At 34.8% G+C, this 27,178-nt stretch overlaps 3 protein-coding genes across 4 annotated transcripts; all 3 read left to right on the plus strand.

The window, feature by feature from the left end:
* Positions 3,218-18,820, plus strand: LOC109823891 (phosphatidylserine decarboxylase proenzyme 2-like). 2 transcript variants are annotated; one of them, XM_020390321.1, is made up of 21 exons: positions 3,218-3,535; positions 3,622-3,701; positions 5,174-5,198; positions 6,127-6,186; positions 6,683-6,751; positions 7,142-7,234; positions 7,329-7,379; positions 10,984-11,067; positions 11,171-11,262; positions 11,407-11,562; positions 11,823-11,907; positions 12,366-12,477; positions 12,944-13,044; positions 13,833-13,880; positions 15,213-15,359; positions 16,448-16,543; positions 16,632-16,706; positions 16,807-16,899; positions 17,184-17,270; positions 17,361-17,411; positions 18,442-18,820. In XM_020390321.1, exons 1-21 carry the CDS (start codon positions 3,359-3,361, stop codon positions 18,592-18,594), a joined length of 1,935 nt encoding a protein of 644 aa, XP_020245910.1. In that variant the 5' UTR covers positions 3,218-3,358; the 3' UTR covers positions 18,595-18,820. The 2 variants fall into 2 exon arrangements, with proteins under 2 accessions (XP_020245910.1, XP_020245911.1); XM_020390322.1 differs by lacking the exon at positions 3,218-3,535 and having other exon boundaries at positions 5,179-5,198.
* LOC109824229 (phosphatidylserine decarboxylase proenzyme 2-like) lies at positions 20,721-22,381 on the plus strand. Its single transcript, XM_020390765.1, has 3 exons — positions 20,721-20,831; positions 20,922-20,972; positions 22,003-22,381. Exons 1-3 carry the CDS (start codon positions 20,739-20,741, stop codon positions 22,153-22,155), a joined length of 297 nt encoding a protein of 98 aa, XP_020246354.1. The 5' UTR covers positions 20,721-20,738; the 3' UTR covers positions 22,156-22,381.
* LOC109824523 lies at positions 25,553-26,734 on the plus strand. The gene is made up of 3 exons (XM_020391142.1): positions 25,553-25,650; positions 25,764-25,826; positions 26,312-26,734. Exons 1-3 carry the CDS (start codon positions 25,573-25,575, stop codon positions 26,438-26,440), a joined length of 270 nt encoding a protein of 89 aa, XP_020246731.1. The 5' UTR covers positions 25,553-25,572; the 3' UTR covers positions 26,441-26,734.

Genomic DNA, 27,178 nt, shown 5'->3' on the forward strand with positions numbered 1-27,178 from the left:
TATATATATATATATATATATATATATATATATATATGGAAATTCCACTCATTTATATAACATATAAAGTTTATATGTAATTACTCAAATGTAAAAATATTGAGGTGGTTTTTTGATGGATTTATTGAGTTGTTGCTGGGAGCTTTGAGAGGTTGATAATATATAGGAGGATGGTTGTATAGAAGTTATATGTGATGGAATTTGAAAAGGTGGGTTTAATTTTTTGTTAAGGAGGGTTAATGGAGAGTTATGAAACTGATGAATAATTATGAGAAGTATCTGAAGAGGTGCATTAATGTGTAGATGTACATGTATGCATTTTATGTAGGTATGTAAATTTTTGTGAATTTAGTCACAAATCCTCAATAAAATTTATGTACAACAAAATAAAAGTTGGTTGAATTTTATCCGTCATGAAAAATTACAAAACCTCCTTCAAATCCATTATAAATAAACACGATGTTAATTATGGGTTTTTTAAAATTTCATTACATGCATCATGAACCAAAAACAGCTCCTACATGACAATCATAACAACCAAAAAATCTTTCTTTTTCATCATAATCCACCTTAACCAAGCATAAAATTTAACAAGAGTGAAGAAGAAAGAGTTTTTAACAAACAATACGTCAATCAACCATCAAATAACATTAAACGAGTTAAGACCTAAAATAACAAAATCCCCAAATTTCATCAAAAAAGATAACAATAATTGCACATCATTGCAATATCATTTGCGCTATAAAACCTTCAAACAAAAATAAAATAAATAAAAATACAATGATAATAATATTTGGGTGCAGCTGGGGTAGCTGGACTACTATACCGATAGTAGCAATAAGTTTCTACTATCATTTTTGTAGCTGTGGGATTGCCTCAAGATTTGTGCAAAAAGATTCAATTAAAAAAGATGTTTAATTTAATATTTTCCTTTCTTTTTTCTTCCTCTGTAATTATAGAAAGAAATAATTATATGGATCTCACAAAATAAAGAAACTCTTTTTCTCCCAAAGTTTGATCTATGATGGAACATTCCCCTTTCTCTCTCTCTCTCTCAAAATCGAACAACCGTCAATCCCAATTGTCTCTCTCTGTTTGTGAGGAACCAGTTCACATTAATGTAAAACAATGGGAAATCATAAAGAAATTGGGGCACTTCTCATAAGTAATCTGACGGCTAAAAAGGTGATAGTAGAAACATATTACTACTATTAATAGTAGTCGTGCTGTACTCATAATATTTTACTACATCCATAATCTGTAAGTATAAAAAGAAACAAACTTTTTGTAAGGAAAATACACATCTGGCGCACATAACAACAACACCAACAACCTAGCTACTGCGCTGAATGACATGACTTTGCCATGTGACCTACTGAGCTGTCCTGAAAAGAAATTTTACAAACTAGTTATAATAGACATCTATAATATCGTGTGATTATCGCACCATTCTAAGCCATAAAAGATGCAAGCATAATCATCTTCACTCAAACCTCTTTCTTACAGTATCCTATCCGACCTGATCGCTCCGTCCTTCGCAACTGATCACCTCCAGTGTCTCTGACTAGCTTCATCAATCCAAGCCTCTCGTTAAAGTTGTGACGCTGCATCTTGCTTTTAACATCACAAAAGCTCCCCAAGATACGCTTAGCTCGACGCAAGACCAGACACTTCTTATCTGGAAGTGGCATCCCCGTTAACAGCTTGATCGCGCACCCCACGTCGTACAGTCCATGGAAAGTAACCCACCTGATCCTGTGACGGTAAGGCAGAATTAACCCATGATAGAACAATCTAGAAAAAAAAGTGGAGCGCACGCCATTACGCTTATTTTCGTCGAAATTCATCCCACTATCTATCAAAAACTTGATGTCCTCGTGAGGGCCGACTGTAGGATCAAACTCCTTGAAGTTAACTTGCCATAAACCCTCAAACACGCCTTCGTCGCTGTAAAAACGTCAAGCCTAACTGAATTATCTTCAATTCATCTTCGTTCTTTTCCTTGTCGCTGTATACTATCTCCGTTGGCTATAAGAGAAGCAATCACTTCTCATAAAAATGTTAGAATCAATATAAAACTATAATATTCGATCATCAACAAAACTTTAAAATTTTCGTATAATGATAAGAGATATTTACTTTAAGAATAAAATACAAATATAATTTGGACTCAAATATACATGATTAAACTATATTTTTCCCATGTGTAACAAAAAGAGCAGTTTAGCTTAATCAATTTAGGAGCACATTATTATAAGATTTTTTTTATCTAATAAAGGCTTGTGGCTATCGATGGCTTCTTTTTTCGAGTGTTCTAAAATCTTAGACCCGTCAATTTACACACTTTTCTTTAAAATAGTGACAAAATCCTAAGTGCTCCCTCCACTACTTGGAACTTTTAATTATGGTATGGATGTATGGTTGACAATATTCGATATAATATCTTAAAGTCTTTAAGTCAACTTCTTGTTTCATTTGCTAAATACTTGTTTGATTGTACTCACTAGAGTTTAATTTTGTTTTGAACCCATTCTTTCCCGCTGAATTATTTTAAAATCGCTTTGCACACTATCCATACGGACCATACATTTAAAACACCTACCAAATTTAACCATAGTGTATATGAAAAATAAATCAATTTAATCGTTTATTTTTATCTTGATCTTTTGAAGTTCGGAATTTTTGTATTACTCATGCTTTTTCTATGGGCGAGCTTATGCTCCTATGTCAGTCTCTCTGAGTTTGGAGTTATACCTTCTAACCAATAAAACGAAGCTTCGGACCAAAAAAAATTAAGTCCCACGTTCCATCAATAATTTGAAATTATATGGACTTACAAGTAAATCATGATAAACCAATGGGTTTTAAAAAAAATCCCTCATAAATATAACCCTTTCGCCGTCATCCAATTATTCTTGCATCTTAACCCCTTTTAAACGCTTGACATTATTGCCCTTATCTACTCATTCCTCATCCAACTCTCCTTGATATGAAATTGTTTGGGCGTCTAAATAAATCATGATAAAGCAATGGGTTTTGAAATAAAAAAGCCCTCATTAATAAAACCCTTTCGCCACCATGACAATATTATTGTGTCTTAACCGCCTTTGAGCGCGTGACGTTATTGCCCTCAGTCACTCGCTACTCGTTCAACTCCCGTTAGTGGCATTTTCGTAATTTCTCAGACAAAGCGCCATAACTAAATCCAGTCCGAAGAGAGAAATCCCGCGGTTTCCCACTCGCTACAGATAATTTTCAACCCACCAACTTCTCCTCCAAAATAATAATAAAAATAAAAAACCCTAAAAAATCCCCAATAAACCTCGAACCCCATCAAGATCGATCAAATTCAACCAAGATGGGCCACGGGAGCTCAAGGTACACCGCCGATCAAGAGATCCAAGACCCAAAACCCTCTCGCCGGGCTCGAATTCGGAGGCGGCTGAGGCTGCACCGGCGCAAATCCGATCCGAACAAGTTCACCACCTTCGCAGCCGCGGATTTCGCCGGAATTGTACGAATAGAGATCGTGAAGGTATGGTTTTTTTTAACCAAATTTTTAATTTTTTTAGGGTTTTGGAGGGTGGAGGATTGTGTGTTAGTGGTTCTTTTTTGTTGTAGGCGGAGATGAAGTTTAAGGATCGGTGGCTGGCTTGCTTGTCGCTTGGGGAGCGGACGTATCGGACCGAAATTTCGGAATGGTTAAGTAATTGAACCCTACATTTAATTGAAATGACCTGCTTCTCTGTTTGTTCTGCACAATTTTGGAAATTGAGGGGTTCTTTTTGAAAATTTCAATAAGCTGATGTTATTGATATTTCAATAGAAAAAAAAAAAACCCAAAATTTAAAGAAATATCATTGGTTTTTGTCATACTAGACCTTAACTCATTCTCAATAATATATATATTAGGTCCCAAATGTTTGTACAACTGACGTACACCCCCCAAATCAATTATTATTATTATTATTTAAATAATGGCCCTGGTTAGAATTAACTGTAGGTGGTCATTAATTCTCTTTGAAACAAGTCATTGATTTGGGTGCAAATTAGAAATATGAAGATTTGGGGGCCTAGTATAAAACATTAAGCAAGAGCTCAGGGTGTAAGATGACAAAAACTCAATACAATTTATCCATATTCTGCTTCTGTCTCTGATTTTCCTTATGAAGTCATTGAGAGACAACTAGGTTCTGGTATCTAATATTTCTTAATTAAGAAAACCATATTGGTGGAAGATTACATAGTAGAGTATCTTAGAGAAAATATGAACCTCAAGGTATGCTTATGACGCAAAATGCATTCAAAGGTGGAACAAACAAAGAATTTTTCAAAATGTAGGATTCAGATTAGCTAGTTGAATTGGTCCATATATATGCATGGGAATTAAAAATGTGAACCATTGACCATGGACTAAAGAATTTAAAATTCAATGTAAAAAATGTAATGTGTGTGGATTATGGGCAACTGCAGATAGAAACCATTCATTTTAGGTCACTTGTAGCCAATTACATTAAATCATTAGATCTTTACAGTATAAGCCTTACATCCTTCGCTGCCCAGAACTTTAAATTCTTTATCAGTCTTTCAGTTTGATATAGAAGTACATTGATAGAAAATGCTAAAAAAAGTCTCTTGAATCTCAATTTCCATCTCACTCAAGATCCATCATGAAAAACTTCACTGGATTATCACTTAGTAGAATGCCACTACAAAAGAGCATCTGCTAGGTGCTCTTCTAGTTGCCTTACTCCAGTACGTACCACTAAATCACTCTGGAGCGGACTTCAAGAATATCCCAAGGAAATGAGTAAATGAAAAGAAAATTGATGTATACTGTACATTTCATTTGCAGATAAAATTAAGAATGTTCCACATTTCCTTGTAGATTAACCTGTTCTTATGGGATATAATTGAGTAAAACATACTTTTATCTGCATGCATTTCTGTGTTATTTCTTCTATTCGAATTATCCTAGGAACAAGGATAATTCAACTCTTTAGCAGAAACCGTTTATAGAATAGTTAATGCCATATGTATTTTCATGTTTTCTTTTGCGTGAAATATTATCTTCATTAAATCAGCTTTATCATAATAATATCTGATTTGTTTTAGAAAATTTTCTAACATTTTCCTCTATTTTTTCTGTGATTCTACGTGAACAATGCTGCAGTACAGACAAGCCTGTTTGGAAATCGGTGAGTAAATTTATCTTTTATTATCTACGGATGCACCTTTGCGACTTGTAATTTTTTCATGTAGAAGTTAAATGATCAATAATGATAAGATAATACTATAGGTTCCTTCTCCATGAATATTAATCTTTTGTGATTGTTAATAGACTTTTTTTATCATATTCATAAGATGACAAAAATGTGGCAGTCCCGTGATTCCGAATATTTAATGTTACATGCATTGCTTGTCAGGGTCCATATCTACTCACAATTCACCATATGATGTTTGCTTTACAGATAGAACAAAGCAAAAATCTAAACTTTGGTCGTAAAAATTACCTGGCTGATGATTGTAATAACAGTTGAAGTTGATGCATGAGTTTTAGAAATTAAAATATCTACAGCTCTTTGTAGCCTCCTTATGAGCCTGTTGTAAAATCTAAGAGTTCTTTTTTCTCCCTATCCCGTGTTAGAAAAATGCCATTGTAGTACACTTCCTTACAATTATTTGCATCATAGGAAATTAATCCGATGAGCAAAAGACTATGCATACTTAATCCAGCCTGTCACCACCATGTCCTTTATCTGACACTGTGCAAGAAATTTTATGAAGTTACAGACCCCTATTTTTTTTTCTCTCTCCCTTTAAAGTTTATTATAATTCACTACGCCACCTTAATCTTGAGACTCCTGAATTTTAGCATTGACATTACTACAGGGAAAGGAAATTCCTTTGACTAGCTTAACATGGAAACTTGAACAGTTAATGGCTAGAACTTGTATTTTCAGACTAAACTCTAAACTGGAACATTTCCTAATCTATTAGTACTCAGTAACTAGGATGCTATGTATGCACCAGTCTTTAATGATTCAATAGATTTGTTCCATGTTCAAATATTACATTCTTTGTATGTGGTTAACAACTTTAACTTCTCATTTATACCCTTTTCAGGAAAAGAAAGTTGTACTGGAAAGCAATGGTCCTCATATGGCACGGATATCGGTGTTTGAGGTCAGTTTGTAGGAGATTGATAGGAACACTCAATATGCATCTTACCAGGTGCTCCAAAATATACTTATTTGTTGGAAGCTTGTCACCTTGCAGTATAGAAGGTTACTTGACATTTAAACAACAAGTGTTTATCTCCTATATTTTGTGGATAATTATGTATTTTGACATTTCACCTTTTTTCTTATATAATAATTTTTTTTCTTATATAATAATTTTTCACCACTATTTTTTGGAATATTTTCATTTTTTTGTTTCTTTGAAATGTTTCATAAATCCCATATCCTATCTCTTGTTTCATCTGTGAGTTAATCTGGTTGTTTTTGTAAATTCCATGTATGTTGCGTTCTTGACATCGATTTCCTGTATTTGGAATTCCACAATGATTTACAAGAACATGGTCCATCTATTTTTTTTTTTCATTTCATGATGTTGTTTGCATGTGCAGACAAATAGGCTATCTATTTTTTTCATTTCATGATGTCATTTGCATGTGCAGACAAATAGGCTATCTAAGAACAACTTGGTTGGGTATTGTGAAATCGATCTCATGGAAGTTCTCAGTCAAGTAAGTTTTTCCTATTGTTTTATATGCTACTTATTCTGCTCGAAAATATTTGAAATGCTAATACCTTGTCTTCCCATATTGTGGTCTTCATTGTTCTAGACACTCTTTATTCCGCAATTTCTCAATCTAATCGCTGAAGTCCCAAGATACCCTTAGAATATATAGGAATGATGCCTTCTTTTTTAAATATCCTGCATGTCTAAAGTCATCTCATGGATCATTCCACATACATCCACCTGTTTGCCTCCTTCTTTGTCATCATCTAGGAATTACTCGTATCCATCAGTTGATAGCAGTTTTTATTCTCTTGAAATGGTTGATGAACTTCCTGCTTTCTTCTCTTCCTTTTGTGTATATATGGTCTTTTTATCAGCATTTCTTCTGTTGCAGGATTCGGAGGATAACCTTGAGGTTATTAACTTGTTGGATGTATCTTCACCTAGCAAAACCGTTGGTAGTATATCAGTTATTTGTTATTTTGAGGTATACACTTTCTGTATTTGTCATCTGTGTATATTTCTTGTTGAGGATTTAATTATGAATGGTTCCGATTAACCATATGCTTCTGATTTTGCAGGATCCAATTGAAACAGAGAAGTACTTTTCCAGACGTCTCTTAGCTATAATGGTATCTCCTTTGACTTCAAGAATGCTTCAATTGAATTTTGGTTTCATATGCCCATAATATCTTGACCATCTGCTTCTGATAAGGCGAACAATTTTTAGTAATGCGGCACAATGTTCCTGGCTGTGAAGTGCAATGTTCACTGTTCAACCAGCGTAATATATGGATCAAATTTTTTTCCGGAACCCATCCCTGTACATCACTTGCAATTAAGGACAATCTAGAATTAGAGAAGGAAAAAGAAAAGACTACCATGAAGATATACATCTGGGCCAATAGTCACGCTCAAGAAAGAAAAAGGAGAGTCCGTTCTTGGACAACATCCCCAGGGGCAATGTTGGAGATGGCCTCAAAAATAGCAGAAACACAATATTTATCTTAAACATTAGATGATGCATGGCACCGACTGAGACAATGCAAATTAATTGTTATGAAGGCCTATAAAAGGAAAAAAAGAGTTCACGGAGTTGTTGGGGGTCCAGGGGCAGAGCCAGAACTTTCTTCCAGCTTAGGCACACAATCATATATTAATTAGAGCAATTTCTTTTATATTAATTAAACCAATTGTTTGATAGAGACTGCTTCTTAGTAAGTGAAGTAATAATTATGAAAGCATGAAATATATTAAAGTGCCATAAGATTAAGCATATACACAATTTAGAAAGTATATAGAAATTGGTAGTCTCAAATATATTGTAAATTGGCACATATAAAATTTTATATATCAGTTGTTAGAAAACAAGTTATGACAATCACAAGATGAGGACTGGAATAACAATAATATAAAAAATCATCGAATAATTTTACAACATCTTATTACATTTTTAAATGGTTGAGTAATAACCAATCATTGCAACAAATACAGACTAATAATTGGTTTTATCTCCAAGGGAAAGAAAAACAGGCACATGAGATTGGGCACCAACCTTTTTGCAAGCATCCTAGGGAGAAGCTTAGAGAATCCGGGTTCAAATTTGAGGTAGGGCATTTGCCCTACCTCATATGTATGTGGCTCTGCCTTGTTAGGGTCTACACTATCTCGATGATGTGCCTGCAGACAAGACAAACTGGCTTTACTGCAATGGAGGACAATCAAGGGAAGGAAAAGTCCATGGAGGGTCATTTGTATGAGGGGTTAGACCATGACAAACTTTGTTATGTGGTCAACAAAAGACATGAAGTCTGCTATTTTAAAGGAGGAAATAAAAAATTGATATCGATACAAAGAATGAATTCACGCTTAACTGACCTCTTGTATCCGCTGTTGGTTGCAGCTCAAACTCGGTTCCTATGTGCTGCAGCAGAGCACGACGCACTTTATGTCTTCCGCTAGCGCGGATGGGAACGTATCGTCAATATATCGATTTCTTTCATGCTATATTCACTCCGTTATTCGGATCGGATCCCTGTGATTGTCGCCCCTGCCTGTCAATTGAGTAGATCCGACAAGCTTGCATGCGAGGAAAGTGTACCTCCGGCAGTAAAGTCATAAGAATCATGCTTCAGAAACACTTAGATTGAGAATCACTGAACTGCATTATATACTTAGTATGATAATATTAGTTAAGTAATATTAAGTAATATATTAAGTAGGTAATTATCTATACTTGATGTGGGTCATAGTTTGGGTAGTCAGTATAATTGACTGATCGGTCGTATGTCATACCTACTATACTATGATGTATAGTCCGCATATAGCTATTAATATAATATATACGTATCTATACTAGTCTTAGCACTTACATTATCATAATATCATTTAGCTACTACATTAGTAATAATAGTACTATTAAGTACTAAGTATACGTATGCTTGTATAAGGTACTTGCTATGTATGATTGCTACTACTGACTACATATATAGCCCATATAGCTGATAATATTATTATCATAGCTGTAGTAGCTATCTTTAGATACACTAATACCCTAGCTACTATACTACTATTTTTATATGATATACCATATATATAGTTAATACATATATATAAGCTATATAATATATCATACTTATACTACTATAGTACGTAACCTATAATATATACTATATATATTACTATATAATATATAGCTACTATATAACCTATATACCTTACCTAGTAGGATATAGAGAGACGGAGGAGCCCAGAGAGAGAGAATTAATGGTATTCGCGTTGTGCTATCTACGTGGAGGGGATTTCCTCCTATGACACGCGCTGCTAAAATCACATGATTAGCGACATTGAGGTGGAAATGAAATAACGCGCTCCAGTTGAATGCTTGATGTAGATTATATATTGCTAAAACTACCGCAGCTAACCCACACCGGGATAGTTTGGGAGTGAACCCGGTGCATCCGTTTGAAACACCTTCACATCCAGCTCGCTAATCAGATTTTAACGGTTTTGAATGGCAAATAGAAGCTTTCACTCATGGCTCGATAAGAGGGGTCAACGATGGACGGTATGTGGCACCGCCCAAAACGACCATTGGGTGTGTCTGGGTTTTTAGACCATACTGTTTAGATCAGAAGTGGAGTTAACCAGGAGCCGGAATCCACAACTCCACAATGTCGCTCTAACCAGGTGCTATGCTGATTTTAGAGGCGTCCATAAGGGAGTAAACTCCCTCCTAATGTAGCATAAGGATAGGCCCATTATCTCATATAATATATAGTATACTATATACTATATATAGATATCATATATATATATATATATATATATACATATATAGTGAGGTAGGTCATGTAAGTATAATATATATGACATCTATAATATATCATATAGATATACATATATATATATATAAGTATTAGTAATATAATCACAATTGACCGGGACATAGCTATGTCCAGCAGCCTTTTCTATTTAAAGGTTAGGGCCGAAGCAAACAAAAAAAGAAAACAAAACGAAAAAACGCAAAAGAAAAAGAACGCCAGTGAGACTATCTAATATATATATATGATATAGTCCAAGTTGGACACCAGTCAAGCTGTGCAAGACCTTTGGCTAACTTGTTAAAGGTTAGCGCCATCGAGAGCATAATTCTAAAATAATATATAATTGTACTAGTATACTATATATAATATATATCATATATTATACTATAATATATATAATATACTATAATTAGTAGTATTATAATAGTGATCGCAATTGACTCCAGTAAGGCTGTCAGACCTTTCTATTTTAAAGGTTAGCCCATGAGACGATCTTAACTATCCAACCTGATGGCAAACTGGCAGCTTGACTTAGTCTCGATCGCAATGACTGGATGACTAACTGGTTGATTGGTCAATTGTCCAAAGCAAATTTAGCCAGTTAACTGGTCAAATCTATCTTGCTGCCAATTGTCGACTCTGCCCTTCTACCCTTAGCCTCCAACTAATGTGGCAATGTATCTGAGTCACATTTCAAAACACTTTTTCACCTTTCAAGCTGGCTGCAGCACTTCATGAAGATCTTAAGTTGAAAACTTCAGTTAATAATTATGTCCGTCACAGTTCTGTTACATAGGGCTGTGTCACCCTCCAACATCACAAACTGTGCTAAATTGGTTTTTTCTTTTGTGCCTAATCTCATTAATCTTTCCAAAGTTTTCAATTATCTCACACTGAGTGGCAAAAACAGGACAATAATGGAGATGGAAAGCTTACATTTTCCGAGTTTACTGACTTGATCAATGCATTTGGTAATCAAGTGGCAGCAGCAAAGGTGTTACCTGATATACAATTACATTCTTTGAATTTGATATCCAACATTCATAGTCCACACTATTGTTTGGATATTATAGTCATGCATCTTTCTCTATTATTAGAAAGAATATCTTTTCAAGAAAGCAGACGAGAATGGTGATGGTTTCGTCGATATTGATGAGTTGGCAACCCTTCTTGCAGTTCAACAAGAACAGTAATTTCCTAACCTGGATTTTTTAAGACAATCCTTTAGTTACTTTGGAACAACTATATTTCTCTTTTGCACTGCTTTTCTATTTCCTTAGTTTTCTCCCTGTTGCTACTTGGGTGACTTACCATAAATTTTCTGGGTGTACAGCGAGTCACTTATCAGTAACTGTCCTGTTTGTGGTGAGATTCTTGGGAAGTTTGATAAGATGAATGCTATAATTCATTTGACTTTATGTTTCGATGAGGGAACTGGAAATCAGGTGATGACAGGAGGATTTTTGACAGATAAACAGGCTTCTTATGGGTGAGGAAGTTACACTGATGCACAAACTACCAAATTGATGCTTTCATCCTCTGCTTACTAGTCTATTACCTTTAGGGGCTGTTTGGTTGATGTATTTGGCATTGGGGGTTGGGCAGAAAGCCTGCCAAAAGTGCTCTTTTGGCAGGCTTTCTGCCCAACCCCCAATGCCAAATACATCAACCAAACAGCCCCTTAGGGCTAGAGGTGCTTTTGCTCTTTCTACTCATACAAAATGGATTTTTTCTTTGGTGATATTCCAGGTGGATCCTAAAACTAAGTGAATGGACTCATTTCTCATCCTATGATGTTGGGCTGAAATATGGATCTAGTTCCTCACATATTTTGGTATGCTCTTTAGTCATGTCATAATCCAACTCATTAGTGGTATTGGTCCCTCATAATTGTCCGCTGAAATAGATGTCTGCTGGAAATTACTTTCTACAATTCTGTAGTACAACTTTAATATATATACTGGACTATTGCAGTAATATCTGTAATCTTTTCATTTACTTTCAACAAGAATCCTCAAGTTTCATGTCATATATTTCCTTTGAGTCTGAAGCTTGGTTCCCAGTAATCCAGGGAATCTTGTAATGAAAAGGGGCATTGACCAAATAAATTTTGAGGGACTACTTTCTTACTAACTAGGCGCGATTCGTTTGTTTTTTGTTTTTTCCCCTTTCTATGTTGAACTCTACCATGGTTAGAAACAGAATAAACTCTGAGCTTTAATTGAGCTGTGCATGTTTGTTCTTTTACAAGTGGTTTATGTTGAAATATTTAACTTGTATTTATTGCACTAGATTTTTGATCGAAGAACAAAGAGATTAGTTGAAGAAATCATAGATGGGAAAATTATTTTGTCCATGAGAGCTATTTACCAATCAAAAGTAGGGCTCACCCTAATCGATAAAGGTACGTATAACCTATTATCAATGTTTTTATTCCTTTGACTTCTCATGTGCTACTTAAAAATAATAATTCAAAATAGGGTATCGTTGGTACAGCTGTATACCCGCTTTCTGTTTATTCAAGTCAAAGATCATCAGGGAGCTGTTTTGCTCTGTGTATGATCATAAATTTCGTAGGCTCATACCTTTTATACTGGTTTAAATAGGGTTGGTTATGGATATATAAGCATACTTTGAAAAACCTCATAGTACTGACAGTAATGCTTGTGATCTGCATTCAACCTGATCTAGGCCTTCTCTGAGTCAATATAAGGTCAATAGTTGAAGTGAAAGAGATGCATTTTTGTAGATCCATGTGAAGCCTAGAAAACAGGAAAAGACTGCATATTTAAAATCTTTATTTAGATATATTATGGATGCATCTTGGTTTTTGCGATGGACTAGTTCTTTTTTTTTTTTTTGGTGTCTAGGGTCCAAAGATCTTCTAAAAAGCATTTCTGAGAAGCAAGGAAGGAAGATGAATTCACTTGAATCTGCTAAAGACATACCCAAGTTCATCGATTTCTTTAAGGTATGGACTTCATTCTAGTTGTGCCAATTGGTGACAATACCCATTATTTCTTCCATAGTCTGGTGAGCAAACTAGCAGACCAGTAAATTAAGATCCATACTCGTGTATGTGCTGGCTCCTCACATACTTTTGGTTAGGATTTTGAAGGGTACTTTTCGTGCTGCATGTTAATTGATTGTATACTCAATTATTCATGGTTGTTTGAAGGGTTTTCCATGCTGCATGTTAATTGAGTATATATTCATACTTATTTAAGAACAGACTATTAGTTGTTAACTTTTGTTTCTCCCTAGAGTTGTGTGCTATTTACACAAGCACTTAATTCTCCCAGTTGTTTCTGAATTTCAATTGATGTTATGCCATTTTAAAAAATTTAAATTGTTAAAAAAATTCTATATATGATATATCAGCTTGAAAACTAGTAAGAATGAATAATAATAATTTAGTCATGACCTTGTGAGGATTTGAAGAAGTTAATCCTTAAGTGGGAAAATGTCTAAAATTCTAAATATTGAGTACAGACTGAGGAAATGAGAATGAAATATAAATTATAATACACTCGTTTGTTTCTAAATGAATGGATCAGGCTACTATCCCTACCCTTAGATGTAGTTTGAAATTACTAGTTGAGATTCTGAACGTTTATGAGTACAGTGTGGTAAACAATCTCCCCACCTTCCAGTATAAGATCTCAATTTTTTTGTTGGGTTACATATTGTAATATATGTCGTATAATGAAATATGACATAATTATTCTTCCTTAGGATATTGAATTTTTATTTGTGCAGGATCAGATCAACCTGGATGAAATTAAATATCCGCTGGAACGCTTCAAGGTACTTATCTAAGCTTGGTTAGCAGTTAAACTGCCCATATCCCCCCTATGCAACAGATGCACCTCCAATCCACCCAACCCACAGCACGAACACCCCACAAAGCTTTCTTCATACTTTTTTAGTTTATACAACATATGAGTTGAAAACAAATTCTTGTCCATTTCCACACCTATTATTTCATTGCTTAAATTTTTGATGATTTTCCTTTTTGTTCAGATTCTTCTTTAACAATATAACTGGCAACCAAGCACCATTACTCTCAATAACAGAACTATTGTATATATCTCATATTTAATTTAAAATTTTTCGATCCAGTTGCATGGGATTATTAACGTAGCATTCTCCCATTTTTTTAAGATAGATTCAAAGTCAGTTTTTTATTGGTTTATTATGTTATAATGGCTCTGGGTTTAGCTTAAACTCTTCTGAAGGAGAGTTTTGTTGTGGAGAAGAAATAAGCAAACAATAGATAATGAACATTGGTGATGCAAATTTAGAAACATCTTTCCTTTTTAAAATATCTGTAACAGTGAGCAATCAAATCCCTTACATATAAAGCGTATTAAGTTGCTAACCATTTCACAATTTTCACCCCATTGAGATAGTTTGTCTGCAGGTGCCAAACATTACATTTGAAATTTGATGGATTCTTTATCATGAAGAACAGGGGTTTTTCCCGTAGAAACCACCTTAAAATAAGATAATTATACGGAAACCATCTTTCAATTTCAATATATACATAAACCACCTTTCAAGTAGGTTTTTGTTGCAATTAACCACCCCCTCAGTGAAATTTTCAGTCAAAAATAAAAAAATAATTAAAAAAATTAAGTTAAAGGTACGCGAGTTGTATCCTAACAAGACCTAAACACTAAAAAATGAGGCATATACCTTGAATGTGAGTTTTTTATGGGCCATTTTTAGGTTTTAGTGAAAAAATTGACTTGGAGGTGGTTGATCACAACAAAACTCACTTTAAATTTGGTTTATGTATAAATTGAAAGGAGATTTCCGTATAATTACCTATTTTAAGTTGGCTTCTAGGGAAAACCCCTAAAGAATATGGATTTATGCTTTTAGAATCACTAAAGGTTATGCATTGTATTCTTCAGGATGGCTGAGATGATAATTGTATATAAGTTTCTTGAACTAATAGCTACCTGTTGTTGCTGGCTTGAACCTTTAGCGACTTCAAAATGCTTGCGACATTTTTTGCAATTCTTTTCACACTGATGTTGTTTCTTTCTCCAACAGTATTAAACGGACTGCCATCTGTAATTTATAGTACTTGTACGAGACATTGATCTTTTTAACTATTATCTTTACTTGCAGACATTTAATGAATTTTTTATAAGAGAGTTGAAGCATGGTTCAAGGCCAATTGCATTCAAGGAGCGTGATGATATTGCTGTTTGCGCAGCGGATTGCCGTCTCACGGCATTCAAAACAGTTGATGATAGTATAAGGTTTTGGATCAAGGTAATCTCTTTGCTTCTACTTTAAGCAGTTTCGACTGTCTTTATCATCATCAACCAACTTGTCCATCATTTAGGATTGGTTATAGAGGAATATCTTAAAAATTTATGACTAGGAAATTAACTGTTAACCTGATACTAACTTCGTTGGTGGTAATTACCCGGCAAAGGAAACTACAGGAGAGATGGGGGCTTTCCGTGAAAATAGAGAGCCAGTTAGCAGGATGGAACCTATGTAGTTGCTCACACAATGTAAGCTCGTGCAACCTAGAAGTAGTACTCTGGACTTCTTCAAGAGTAAAATGGATGCAGAACAGGAATATAGCAACTGCATCACTCTGCAAGGCACCATCTATGCTAATTAAAGAATTGAATCAAATTCTAACACTGACAAACAGTAGGTGGCTGTCTGAACCTGCACTTTGACTAACAATAGGAGGAGGTTTGATATCTTCTTAAATTATGCTATAACTTTTCAAAAAACTTTCAAAATTCAGCTAGCGTTTCCTAAGCTCTACCCAAGCAACAAATATAATCAAACCCCTCAAAAAGCTTAACTTATGCCTCAACTGTTTGCAACTTGTGTTCCTTAACTCAGTGCCTACTGATGATAAAGTTTTAGCATGTATACAGTATGATGAATATGCGCGAGTTAAATACAGAATACTCGAGTAGTTATGGGATGGATCTTGATTCCTTGAGAGAATAATGCTCTAATGGTAAGAAGAAAAGTGAAAGCCAGTTCAGATAGAATCAGTAACAAATATATACATTGTTTGTGGCGAGAAATTTATTCTGGGTTTCGCTTTCAAAGGGACAACTATTGAAAATGCAAGCAGTGCCACAGGTATCTCGAACCAGCAAATTTGTGTGGAAATTTTTACATCACTTACTATTTTGAACAGTCAATGTTTGAAACTTCTTCTAGACTACATTAATCGACTCACTATTTTTAACAGTCAGACGTTCAAATTTTCTTCTAGAATACGTTCATATGGGACACTAAGATGTAAATATTCGGGTATATTGGTTCATAGAAAGTCAAGATCCAACTTTTTCTTTAAAACTAATTTTAATTTCTTCTCTTATCAGGGCCGCAAGTTTTCAATGCAAGGTCTTTTGGGGAAAGATATCTGCTCCAGTGAATTTAACCATGGATCTTTGGTGATTTTTCGACTGGCGCCACAGGTAAGGTTGATCTAAGATACCTCTAAACTCAAGTTTGCTGAGACCAGTTTGGTCATAAACAAAATTCTTGCACTTTGGATGTTTGCAGGATTACCATCGTTTCCATTCTCCAGTTTCTGGGGTTGTGGAATCCTTTGTGGAAATTCCAGGATCTTTGTACACTGTATGTTTTTAGCAATACAATAGATATGCCACTTGTCTATACATTTATAGCAAAGATGTCGGTCAATTCTTTGATCATTTGCTTATGCTTCAACTTGTAGGTTAATCCAATTGCTGTAAATAGCAAATATTGCAATGTTTTCACCGAGAATAAACGAGTTGTATCTGTCATTTCAACTTCAGAGTTTGGGAAGGTATAATTTTTTATATTATATTTATCCTTCCTACCTATAAAGCATGATTTGATATTTAGCCTTCCCACCTATTTACAACTGCTGTGCATGTTTTAAATTGGTACGTGATATGTTAAATAGTAATTGACCAAAGAATGCAGATTATTTTATAGAAACTATTGGATCTGTAATTCCTATGTTTCTTTTTTGGTGTTTGGTGCATCTTTTTCAGGCATATTATAATTTGTACACGTTCCTTTTTCTGCATTTCAACAGAATTTACAATTTGTTAATCACTAATGCAGGTAGCATTTGTTGCAATAGGAGCAACAATGGTAGGAAGCATCACGTTCACTAGAGAAAAGGGTGACTACATCCATAAAGGAGACGAGGTTCCTCTGTACTTCTACACTAATTTTCCGTACTATCTAACCTTTAGTTTTGGATGTTAGCTAATGGCCAACCTTTTCCTTTTTCATCAGTTTGGATATTTCTCGTTTGGGGGGAGCACTGTTATATGCGTATTTGAAAAGGTTTGTCTTTTTTCCTTTACCTATGCTCAAAACAAAAAGCTTCTTACGCCTTTTTATTGATGCTTTTCGTAGATAAGATCTGATTTTCCAGGAAAACTTCACTCACATATTACTAAACGTAAGGGTCATAGATCCATATAACTGGACAGTCAGAATTTAAGAGTTCAATATATTAAACAATGGATGCAGTTTCATGTGTAGAAACCCCAAAATAATACTTAAATGTCATACTTGTGAATGGAAATTTCATCTGACGTGTGTGGATACATACTGAAAGTGAGAATACCATAGGCAGCGTGCTTCTCATGTGATCATTCTTACAATGTTTTTCCTAAAAGCCGAAAAAACCACAAATTGCAGCCAACAGGAAATCCACGTTTTGGAAACATGTATTATAGAAGACTGGATTAGTTTTATACCATTGACTATGAAGGGGAAAAAACCCAAATTTCTTTTTTAACCAGAAAATCATTTTCCTTTTTATTAGAACTTAGATCCTAAATTCGTATCCATATTAGCGTATTGCTAATGAAAGCCTAAATGGATGTTGGGTAAAAATAGTTTTCATTTAACAGCATTAAACTGACAGGGAAGTTGCATAATTGGTTGTATATTAAGCATGAGAATCCACTTTGTTATTTATGTGGAAGACTCGACTTAATCTGATCATAGGATCAAAATGGATCACAAGGTCAACATCTGAATTTTGTTTCCATACACCGATTATATGATAACGCTAAACTTTGATCCCATCTCTAGATTGTGAAAATATTTGTAGGATCCATATAATAAGTCTAAATCCTAAAAGCACTAGTAGTTAAACGCTACATATAACTTAAAATGGAACTTGGATATTTAGGTGACACACTTATGATAGAAATGGTCATTGATTCGAGGTTCACCTATAAGGTGGATTAGCTTTCTTCAGTCTAGGTTATAGGTGAATTATAATTTTAATTAAAATTTTATTTTTAAAATCCTTTTGGATACTGTTGGCATTGACTCAAAGGTATTTGGTCACCTTTTGCAGGATGCAATTCAAATAGACGAGGATCTTATTTCAAACAGTGAAAGATCCCTCGAAACGCTAGTTTATGTAGGTATGAGATTGGGTGTAGTTTCGAAGAGGGCACAGGCCGTGAAAGATATATCAAGATTGGAGCAGTGCAAGCTGGAAGAATGACGCTGTGTACTGATTGGATGGATTTTTTTTTTTTTTTTGTATAAAATAAAACTTCATAAACATTTTTCTGCAATTCCCTCTGCAGAGTAGGGGGGTGCATATTAATGTATATTGTACCGATACAGCTAAGGAGGACGATGGGAATGCGATTATTTTAACCGTAGGTTTATGTATGAAGCTAATCTACTGTCGTAATTGTTAATAGAATTGCATAAACCGTTACTTAGTCCTGTTTGTTTTTGCTTTTCAATCTGTATTTTTTGTCACCATTTCGTTCTCACTTTGCATTTCTTACGCCGAGGAAATGTTCTCGTATATTCCACAGTGTAAAAATGTAAGCAGCATCCTCATGTTGGATCCTTCTAAATTTGCTTTTTATTTGGGGGGAGGGAAAATTGATTTTTTTTAAAGGCATTTCATAGTGTTCTTGACATTTATAAATGAACACTGTCAGAAGAATATTAATTAGAGAGGCGCTACAATCACACCTTAAACCACACTTCTCTCTCGTTACAGTGCACTGGGGCTCATATGATTTTTTTTTTTTTAATTCTCATGTTGGTCCTAGCTGTAGCGGAGAGGAGTGTGGTTGAGGGTGTGGTTAAAGGTTGTGCTTCTAGCATTTTCCTATTAATTAGATACCAAATCACTTTTTTGATGGTGATTGAGATTGATCAAGGTGACAAAGAGATAGTCATCAATCAAGAAAGAGGTACAGGTTAGCTACTTGAGTCATCTCAAGACCCCTCACAGTTGTCTTTCTTGACTTCTATAGAACGTCTTAGCAAGAAAAAAATAATATTTTATTTTTTTCAATCACAATTACTCATTTCTTTTTCAACGTCTATGACTCGTCTAAATATATATTAATACGGGAGTCTTTTTGAATTGTGATCCAAAAAATTAAGTACAAACTTCGCATTATGATCGAATCATAATCATCTATTAAATAATAAACAATCATAATTAAAAATGATTGATTGCATATAAACACCTGTAGTATGATGTTATATATCGCACTTGTTGCCCGTATAGGTTCAGTTTGGTGTGAAATTTTTTTTATTCTTTTATCCTAATTATTATTAAATTATTTTTACTTTCAGGGGTCAAAGAGTCAAAAATTTTCACTCACGGGTCTATCCGCCAAAACAAAACTACACAGATAGCAAGTTCAAAAACATCTTGCGATATGGTGTCCGTGTCCAATTAAACCTTAGGAAATAATTTGATATGTTTGGTCGATTATGCAATAATTGTGAATTGGATGTGACGTGAAAAGATGAGTGGGGGCCACATTTGTTCAGCGAAAATGATGTTTCCGCGTGAAAGGCCAAGTGTGGGAGGCTAAGGCGGTTTCAAGCGTGTGGGGTCCACACAAATGTCTTGGTGAACGAAAATATGGCCAGGCCCACCCGATTCTACTGTTCATATATATAATAATGATTCTTCCTAGGGTTGTGTGCGGAAGGAGGGTAGCAGTTTTGTTTGGGCGGCAGAGGCTGGAAGAAAAAAAGGGCAGCGTGCAAAAGTGAATTTTTGGGCGGCGTGTTATTCCGGTGACTGTTTCTTTTGAGAGAAAAACTGAGAGATATTTGTGTGTGAGAGAGAGATTATTTGAGGGTTTAAATTGTGAGAGTTGTAAACCAAGTTGTATTCTCTCCTCTCTAATAGTAGATCTCCCCCTCCTTGCCCCGTGGACGTAGGCAGTTTGCCGAACCACGTAAAAATTGATTGTTTGAGTTTGTGGCCATTGTAATAGTTTTAGGATCCCTCGACGCGCAGTCCTAGAGCTGACGAGAGGAAGAGCAAATATCCCACTTTGATGGGATATTAGGCTTTCAGATTCTTGTTCCCTTTGAGAAACAAGAATTCTTATCGATCTTTCTCTCTTATTGTGCACCAGAAACTCTGCCGAAATTTCCGCTGCGCACAACAAGTGGTATCAGAGCCCAGATTCCAGATCTAGGGTTTGGTTGTGTTAAATAGTAATTGACCAAAGAATGCAGATTATTTTATAGAAACTATTGGATCTGTAATTCCTATGTTTCTTTTTTGGTGTTTGGTGCATCTTTTTCAGGCATATTATAATTTGTACACGTTCCTTTTTCTGCATTTCAACAGAATTTACAATTTGTTAATCACTAATGCAGGTAGCATTTGTTGCAATAGGAGCAACAATGGTAGGAAGCATCACGTTCACTAGAGAAAAGGGTGACTACATCCATAAAGGAGACGAGGTTCCTCTGTACTTCTACACTAATTTTCCGTACTATCTAACCTTTAGTTTTGGATGTTAGCTAATGGCCAACCTTTTCCTTTTTCATCAGTTTGGATATTTCTCGTTTGGGGGGAGCACTGTTATATGCGTATTTGAAAAGGTTTGTCTTTTTTCCTTTACCTATGCTCAAAACAAAAAGCTTCTTACGCCTTTTTATTGATGCTTTTCGTAGATAAGATCTGATTTTCCAGGAAAACTTCACTCACATATTACTAAACGTAAGGGTCATAGATCCATATAACTGGACAGTCAGAATTTAAGAGTTCAATATATTAAACAATGGATGCAGTTTCATGTGTAGAAACCCCAAAATAATACTTAAATGTCATACTTGTGAATGGAAATTTCATCTGACGTGTGTGGATACATACTGAAAGTGAGAATACCATAGGCAGCGTGCTTCTCATGTGATCATTCTTACAATGTTTTTCCTAAAAGCCGAAAAAACCACAAATTGCAGCCAACAGGAAATCCACGTTTTGGAAACATGTATTATAGAAGACTGGATTAGTTTTATACCATTGACTATGAAGGGGAAAAAACCCAAATTTCTTTTTTAACCAGAAAATCATTTTCCTTTTTATTAGAACTTAGATCCTAAATTCGTATCCATATTAGCGTATTGCTAATGAAAGCCTAAATGGATGTTGGGTAAAAATAGTTTTCATTTAACAGCATTAAACTGACAGGGAAGTTGCATAATTGGTTGTATATTAAGCATGAGAATCCACTTTGTTATTTATGTGGAAGACTCGACTTAATCTGATCATAGGATCAAAATGGATCACAAGGTCAACATCTGAATTTTGTTTCCATACACCGATTATATGATAACGCTAAACTTTGATCCCATCTCTAGATTGTGAAAATATTTGTAGGATCCATATAATAAGTCTAAATCCTAAAAGCACTAGTAGTTAAACGCTACATATAACTTAAAATGGAACTTGGATATTTAGGTGACACACTTATGATAGAAATGGTCATTGATTCGAGGTTCACCTATAAGGTGGATTAGCTTTCTTCAGTCTAGGTTATAGGTGAATTATAATTTTAATTAAAATTTTATTTTTAAAATCCTTTTGGATACTGTTGGCATTGACTCAAAGGTATTTGGTCACCTTTTGCAGGATGCAATTCAAATAGACGAGGATCTTATTTCAAACAGTGAAAGATCCCTCGAAACGCTAGTTTATGTAGGTATGAGATTGGGTGTAGTTTCGAAGAGGGCACAGGCCGTGAAAGATATATCAAGATTGGAGCAGTGCAAGCTGGAAGAATGACGCTGTGTACTGATTGGATGGATTTTTTTTTTTTTTTTGTATAAAATAAAACTTCATAAACATTTTTCTGCAATTCCCTCTGCAGAGTAGGGGGGTGCATATTAATGTATATTGTACCGATACAGCTAAGGAGGACGATGGGAATGCGATTATTTTAACCGTAGGTTTATGTATGAAGCTAATCTACTGTCGTAATTGTTAATAGAATTGCATAAACCGTTACTTAGTCCTGTTTGTTTTTGCTTTTCAATCTGTATTTTTTGTCACCATTTCGTTCTCACTTTGCATTTCTTACGCCGAGGAAATGTTCTCGTATATTCCACAGTGTAAAAATGTAAGCAGCATCCTCATGTTGGATCCTTCTAAATTTGCTTTTTATTTGGGGGGAGGGAAAATTGATTTTTTTTAAAGGCATTTCATAGTGTTCTTGACATTTATAAATGAACACTGTCAGAAGAATATTAATTAGAGAGGCGCTACAATCACACCTTAAACCACACTTCTCTCTCGTTACAGTGCACTGGGGCTCATATGATTTTTTTTTTTTTAATTCTCATGTTGGTCCTAGCTGTAGCGGAGAGGAGTGTGGTTGAGGGTGTGGTTAAAGGTTGTGCTTCTAGCATTTTCCTATTAATTAGATACCAAATCACTTTTTTGATGGTGATTGAGATTGATCAAGGTGACAAAGAGATAGTCATCAATCAAGAAAGAGGTACAGGTTAGCTACTTGAGTCATCTCAAGACCCCTCACAGTTGTCTTTCTTGACTTCTATAGAACGTCTTAGCAAGAAAAAAATAATATTTTATTTTTTTCAATCACAATTACTCATTTCTTTTTCAACGTCTATGACTCGTCTAAATATATATTAATACGGGAGTCTTTTTGAATTGTGATCCAAAAAATTAAGTACAAACTTCGCATTATGATCGAATCATAATCATCTATTAAATAATAAACAATCATAATTAAAAATGATTGATTGCATATAAACACCTGTAGTATGATGTTATATATCGCACTTGTTGCCCGTATAGGTTCAGTTTGGTGTGAAATTTTTTTTATTCTTTTATCCTAATTATTATTAAATTATTTTTACTTTCAGGGGTCAAAGAGTCAAAAATTTTCACTCACGGGTCTATCCGCCAAAACAAAACTACACAGATAGCAAGTTCAAAAACATCTTGCGATATGGTGTCCGTGTCCAATTAAACCTTAGGAAATAATTTGATATGTTTGGTCGATTATGCAATAATTGTGAATTGGATGTGACGTGAAAAGATGAGTGGGGGCCACATTTGTTCAGCGAAAATGATGTTTCCGCGTGAAAGGCCAAGTGTGGGAGGCTAAGGCGGTTTCAAGCGTGTGGGGTCCACACAAATGTCTTGGTGAACGAAAATATGGCCAGGCCCACCCGATTCTGCTGTTCATATATATAATAATGATTCTTCCTAGGGTTGTGTGCGGAAGGAGGGTAGCAGTTTTGTTTGGGCGGCAGAGGCTGGAAGAAAAAAAGGGCAGCGTGCAAAAGTGAATTTTTGGGCGGCGTGTTATTCCGGTGACTGTTTCTTTTGAGAGAAAAACTGAGAGATATTTGTGTGTGAGAGAGAGATTATTTGAGGGTTTAAATTGTGAGAGTTGTAAACCAAGTTGTATTCTCTCCTCTCTAATAGTAGATCTCCCCCTCCTTGCCCCGTGGACGTAGGCAGTTTGCCGAACCACGTAAAAATTGATTGTTTGAGTTTGTGGCCATTGTAATAGTTTTAGGATCCCTCGACGCGCAGTCCTAGAGCTGACGAGAGGAAGAGCAAATATCCCACTTTGATGGGATATTAGGCTTTCAGATTCTTGTTCCCTTTGAGAAACAAGAATTCTTATCGATCTTTCTCTCTTATTGTGCACCAGAAACTCTGCCGAAATTTCCGCTGCGCACAACAATAATAACACTGAAAAGATTAGCATTAGACCTTCTAAGTCCAATCACCCCCACAAACTAACCTCATCTATTTAAACTTCAACTAATCAAACATTAATTACCTTGACGTGGAAGTATTTCATTGACCACCCAAATCCAAACAAAAGGAAAATAGTGAAACCTTTTGAAAATGATTATTAGAGGATTCTGATTAGATTCAGATATGTCGGCTTTAAAATAATCCACACTAATCCCAATTATTGCACACACAGTATCTCAACTTTGCTTAGTTGTACGTCCACTTGCTGATTAAGCGGCCCCAGTTAACTTAAAAAATAATTTGTTCTCAACTAAATTGAGATTAGCTGGTGGGTTGAAATTGTCGTTAGCGTCCTAAAGGAAGAAATCCTCACGTAATTACTTGTAAAATATATAGATGAAAAAAAAACGTGTATAATTTCATTTGGACCTTGATATATAATTAAAAATGTTAACTTGTTTGTTAATATTGAACTGACGATGTACATCAGGTTAATTAATTAAATTTCTTAAACTCCTCGATCCTTAAGAAGATTTCCGGTTCAAAAGAAAATACCTCCTCCATTTGTACTTCCGATGAACAATATAACAAATACAAGATAAAGTATGAGAAATATATAGGAACGTGGTACCAAGCACGAGTTTAGCGCGTCTCATTCGCATATGTTCTCCAACCCATCTGAATGTAGTCCACCATTTAAATGAGTGGATAGGAATAAATCATCGAACTACCAAGTACAAAAAAAACTTATGCTTAGTACCAAGTTCCTCCATAATATATATCTATACATATATTATTTGGACATTGCTTTTAATGTCTAGTATTACAGGCTTAGACCTGTGACCAGCCAACTCTAACTTTTGTCTTGCTAGACTATAAGATATACCTGCTGAAGCGCTTGTTTTACGAGCGATTCGATTTGAACTGTAATGTCACGTGATCACGTAAAGTGATCATAATGATTGGAGCCCTAGCAACAGCTCTAGGCTTGCGATATTTTAAAGTTTTTTTTATTACATAATGTTGTCAAGTGGGATTAACTAAACCGACACCGAACTCAAACGTCTTCAAGCTGCCGAAAGCTCGGCGCGGAACCGACAGCATCGTGGCTGCAGCCAGCGGATGCGTGGCCATCTCTACTTGGACCACCTTTTTTGCGTAAGTCCTGTCACCGCACCTCGATCCTCAGTCTCCTGTAATCCGACGCCACGTGTCGCCACGAATCGCTAGGGGAAGAAGCTGTGCGCTCGAATTCACGGAAGGACACTTACGTGTCGCGATTCTTGGGATCATGTCGCTGTTTGGATTGAGCGGGCCCTCTCTCTATCTCTATAAAGGACTTCATGCTGCCGTTAATGCAGAGGCTGAGGCCTGAAAAGAAATCACATTCAACAAAATATTTTGGGCATATATTATATAATATATTAATAATATATACTATATATATATTAGGAATTTAGGATCATGAATAAGATTGAGAGGAAGTCTTCAATAGAGAGAGAGCCTCAGACTTTGTCTCTTGATCAGATTAAATATGCAAGGGTATAGGTTTTGTTTTTATTTTTATTTTTTATATATTGTGTTAGTTATAATTATTATTTGGTTTATTTTGTCAAGTTTTTTTTTTATTGATTTTGTAATTTTTTTTTGTATAGGAGGCAGCATTGTATGTGCTCAGCAACCACAGCATACAAGAGGCTATAAGCATTTTCACTGAGGTATATATATTGCCTTGTTGCTTATTGATCTTTGATGTTCTTGCTAATATTTGCGTAAAGGTTTATAATCATTTTCCCCTAATAAAATTAAATAAATAAAAGGTTTGAAATGAATTGAATATTGAGATGATCATATTTAATTTTCCTTTTTTTTCAAAAATTTCAAAATTCAAATATGCTACAAATATACTTCGAAAGTTTGAATGATATTTGTCAATTAAAAATATATTTATTGGATTAAGAAGAGGTGTCATTTTGTTAAAGAGATACTTTTACTATAGTAAATCAAATTCGATCGGTTTTTTTTCAATAAGAATGAGATTCCTAGCTAGAAACTTTTTTTTTTGTAGTGATGACCGTGGTATGTATGTATGAATCCGTAACGATAACTTTTTAATTTGTTTGAAAATTGATTTGAACCGTTATATTAAATTTCTCAAAATATAAATATTTCACTTAAAACTAAAGTGGTTGGCTGTTCTCAGGGTTTGCAACCAGTCCTCTGCGTCAAGAAGGGCAACATGAACATGATAATGGAGCGGTCGGAGGATGAAGACGGCGGTAACTTGGATCGAATCGCTGGGTTGAGGGATACAATCACCGCTCCATTCTAAATCTCCATTTTTGTAAATTTTTATATATATATATATATATATATATATATATTTGTATTTATTTTTCCTTTTCTAGAGGTAAATAAGCTGTTTTTTTCTTAATTCCCACTGTAAATGCTGTAAATAGCTTTGGTTGTGTGTAATGGGCCTTGGGCCGAATGTGAGGGGCAATCAATTTTGATAGCTTTCTTATTGGGCTGTGGTGTTTTCCGAGAGGGCCCACATGTATTTGTTACGTCTTTGCTGTGTAGCTTTGAAGATTTTTATTTTATTTTGTTTTGTTTGTTTGTTTGAGGAAGTTTGAGTTATTAACATCATAGTTCTACATGGGGTTTTGTGGTTATTGTTGCTAAATATTTCACAATAGAAATGGAAGTGCAGAAAAGATGGGGATTGACAAACTAAGATAAAAGAGGAAATAATGAGATTAAATTTATTTTTTCAGTATATATGGGTAATAACTATATATAATTTAGTTTTTGAAAATCAATTTTCGTCTATAAATCTCTAAGTCCAACAGTAATGATTGCGAACTCAGTAACAGATTCTCAACAATAAGATTTTCAAATAGTTTAGGCATTTCCTAAAACAATGTTGACATGATTTGGAAATGGAACATGGTAGATAGGATTATATAGCTAATTTAAAAAATTACGAAATCATATTTGGGATTTCTAAATTTGCCCCCAATTCCTTCTTTTTATTAGTGGTCGGATTTATTTGTTACTAGATAGTAAT

This window comes from Asparagus officinalis, chromosome 9, assembly GCF_001876935.1.
Source record: "Asparagus officinalis chromosome 9, Aspof.V1, whole genome shotgun sequence".
Taxonomy (NCBI): Eukaryota; Viridiplantae; Streptophyta; class Magnoliopsida; order Asparagales; family Asparagaceae; genus Asparagus; species Asparagus officinalis.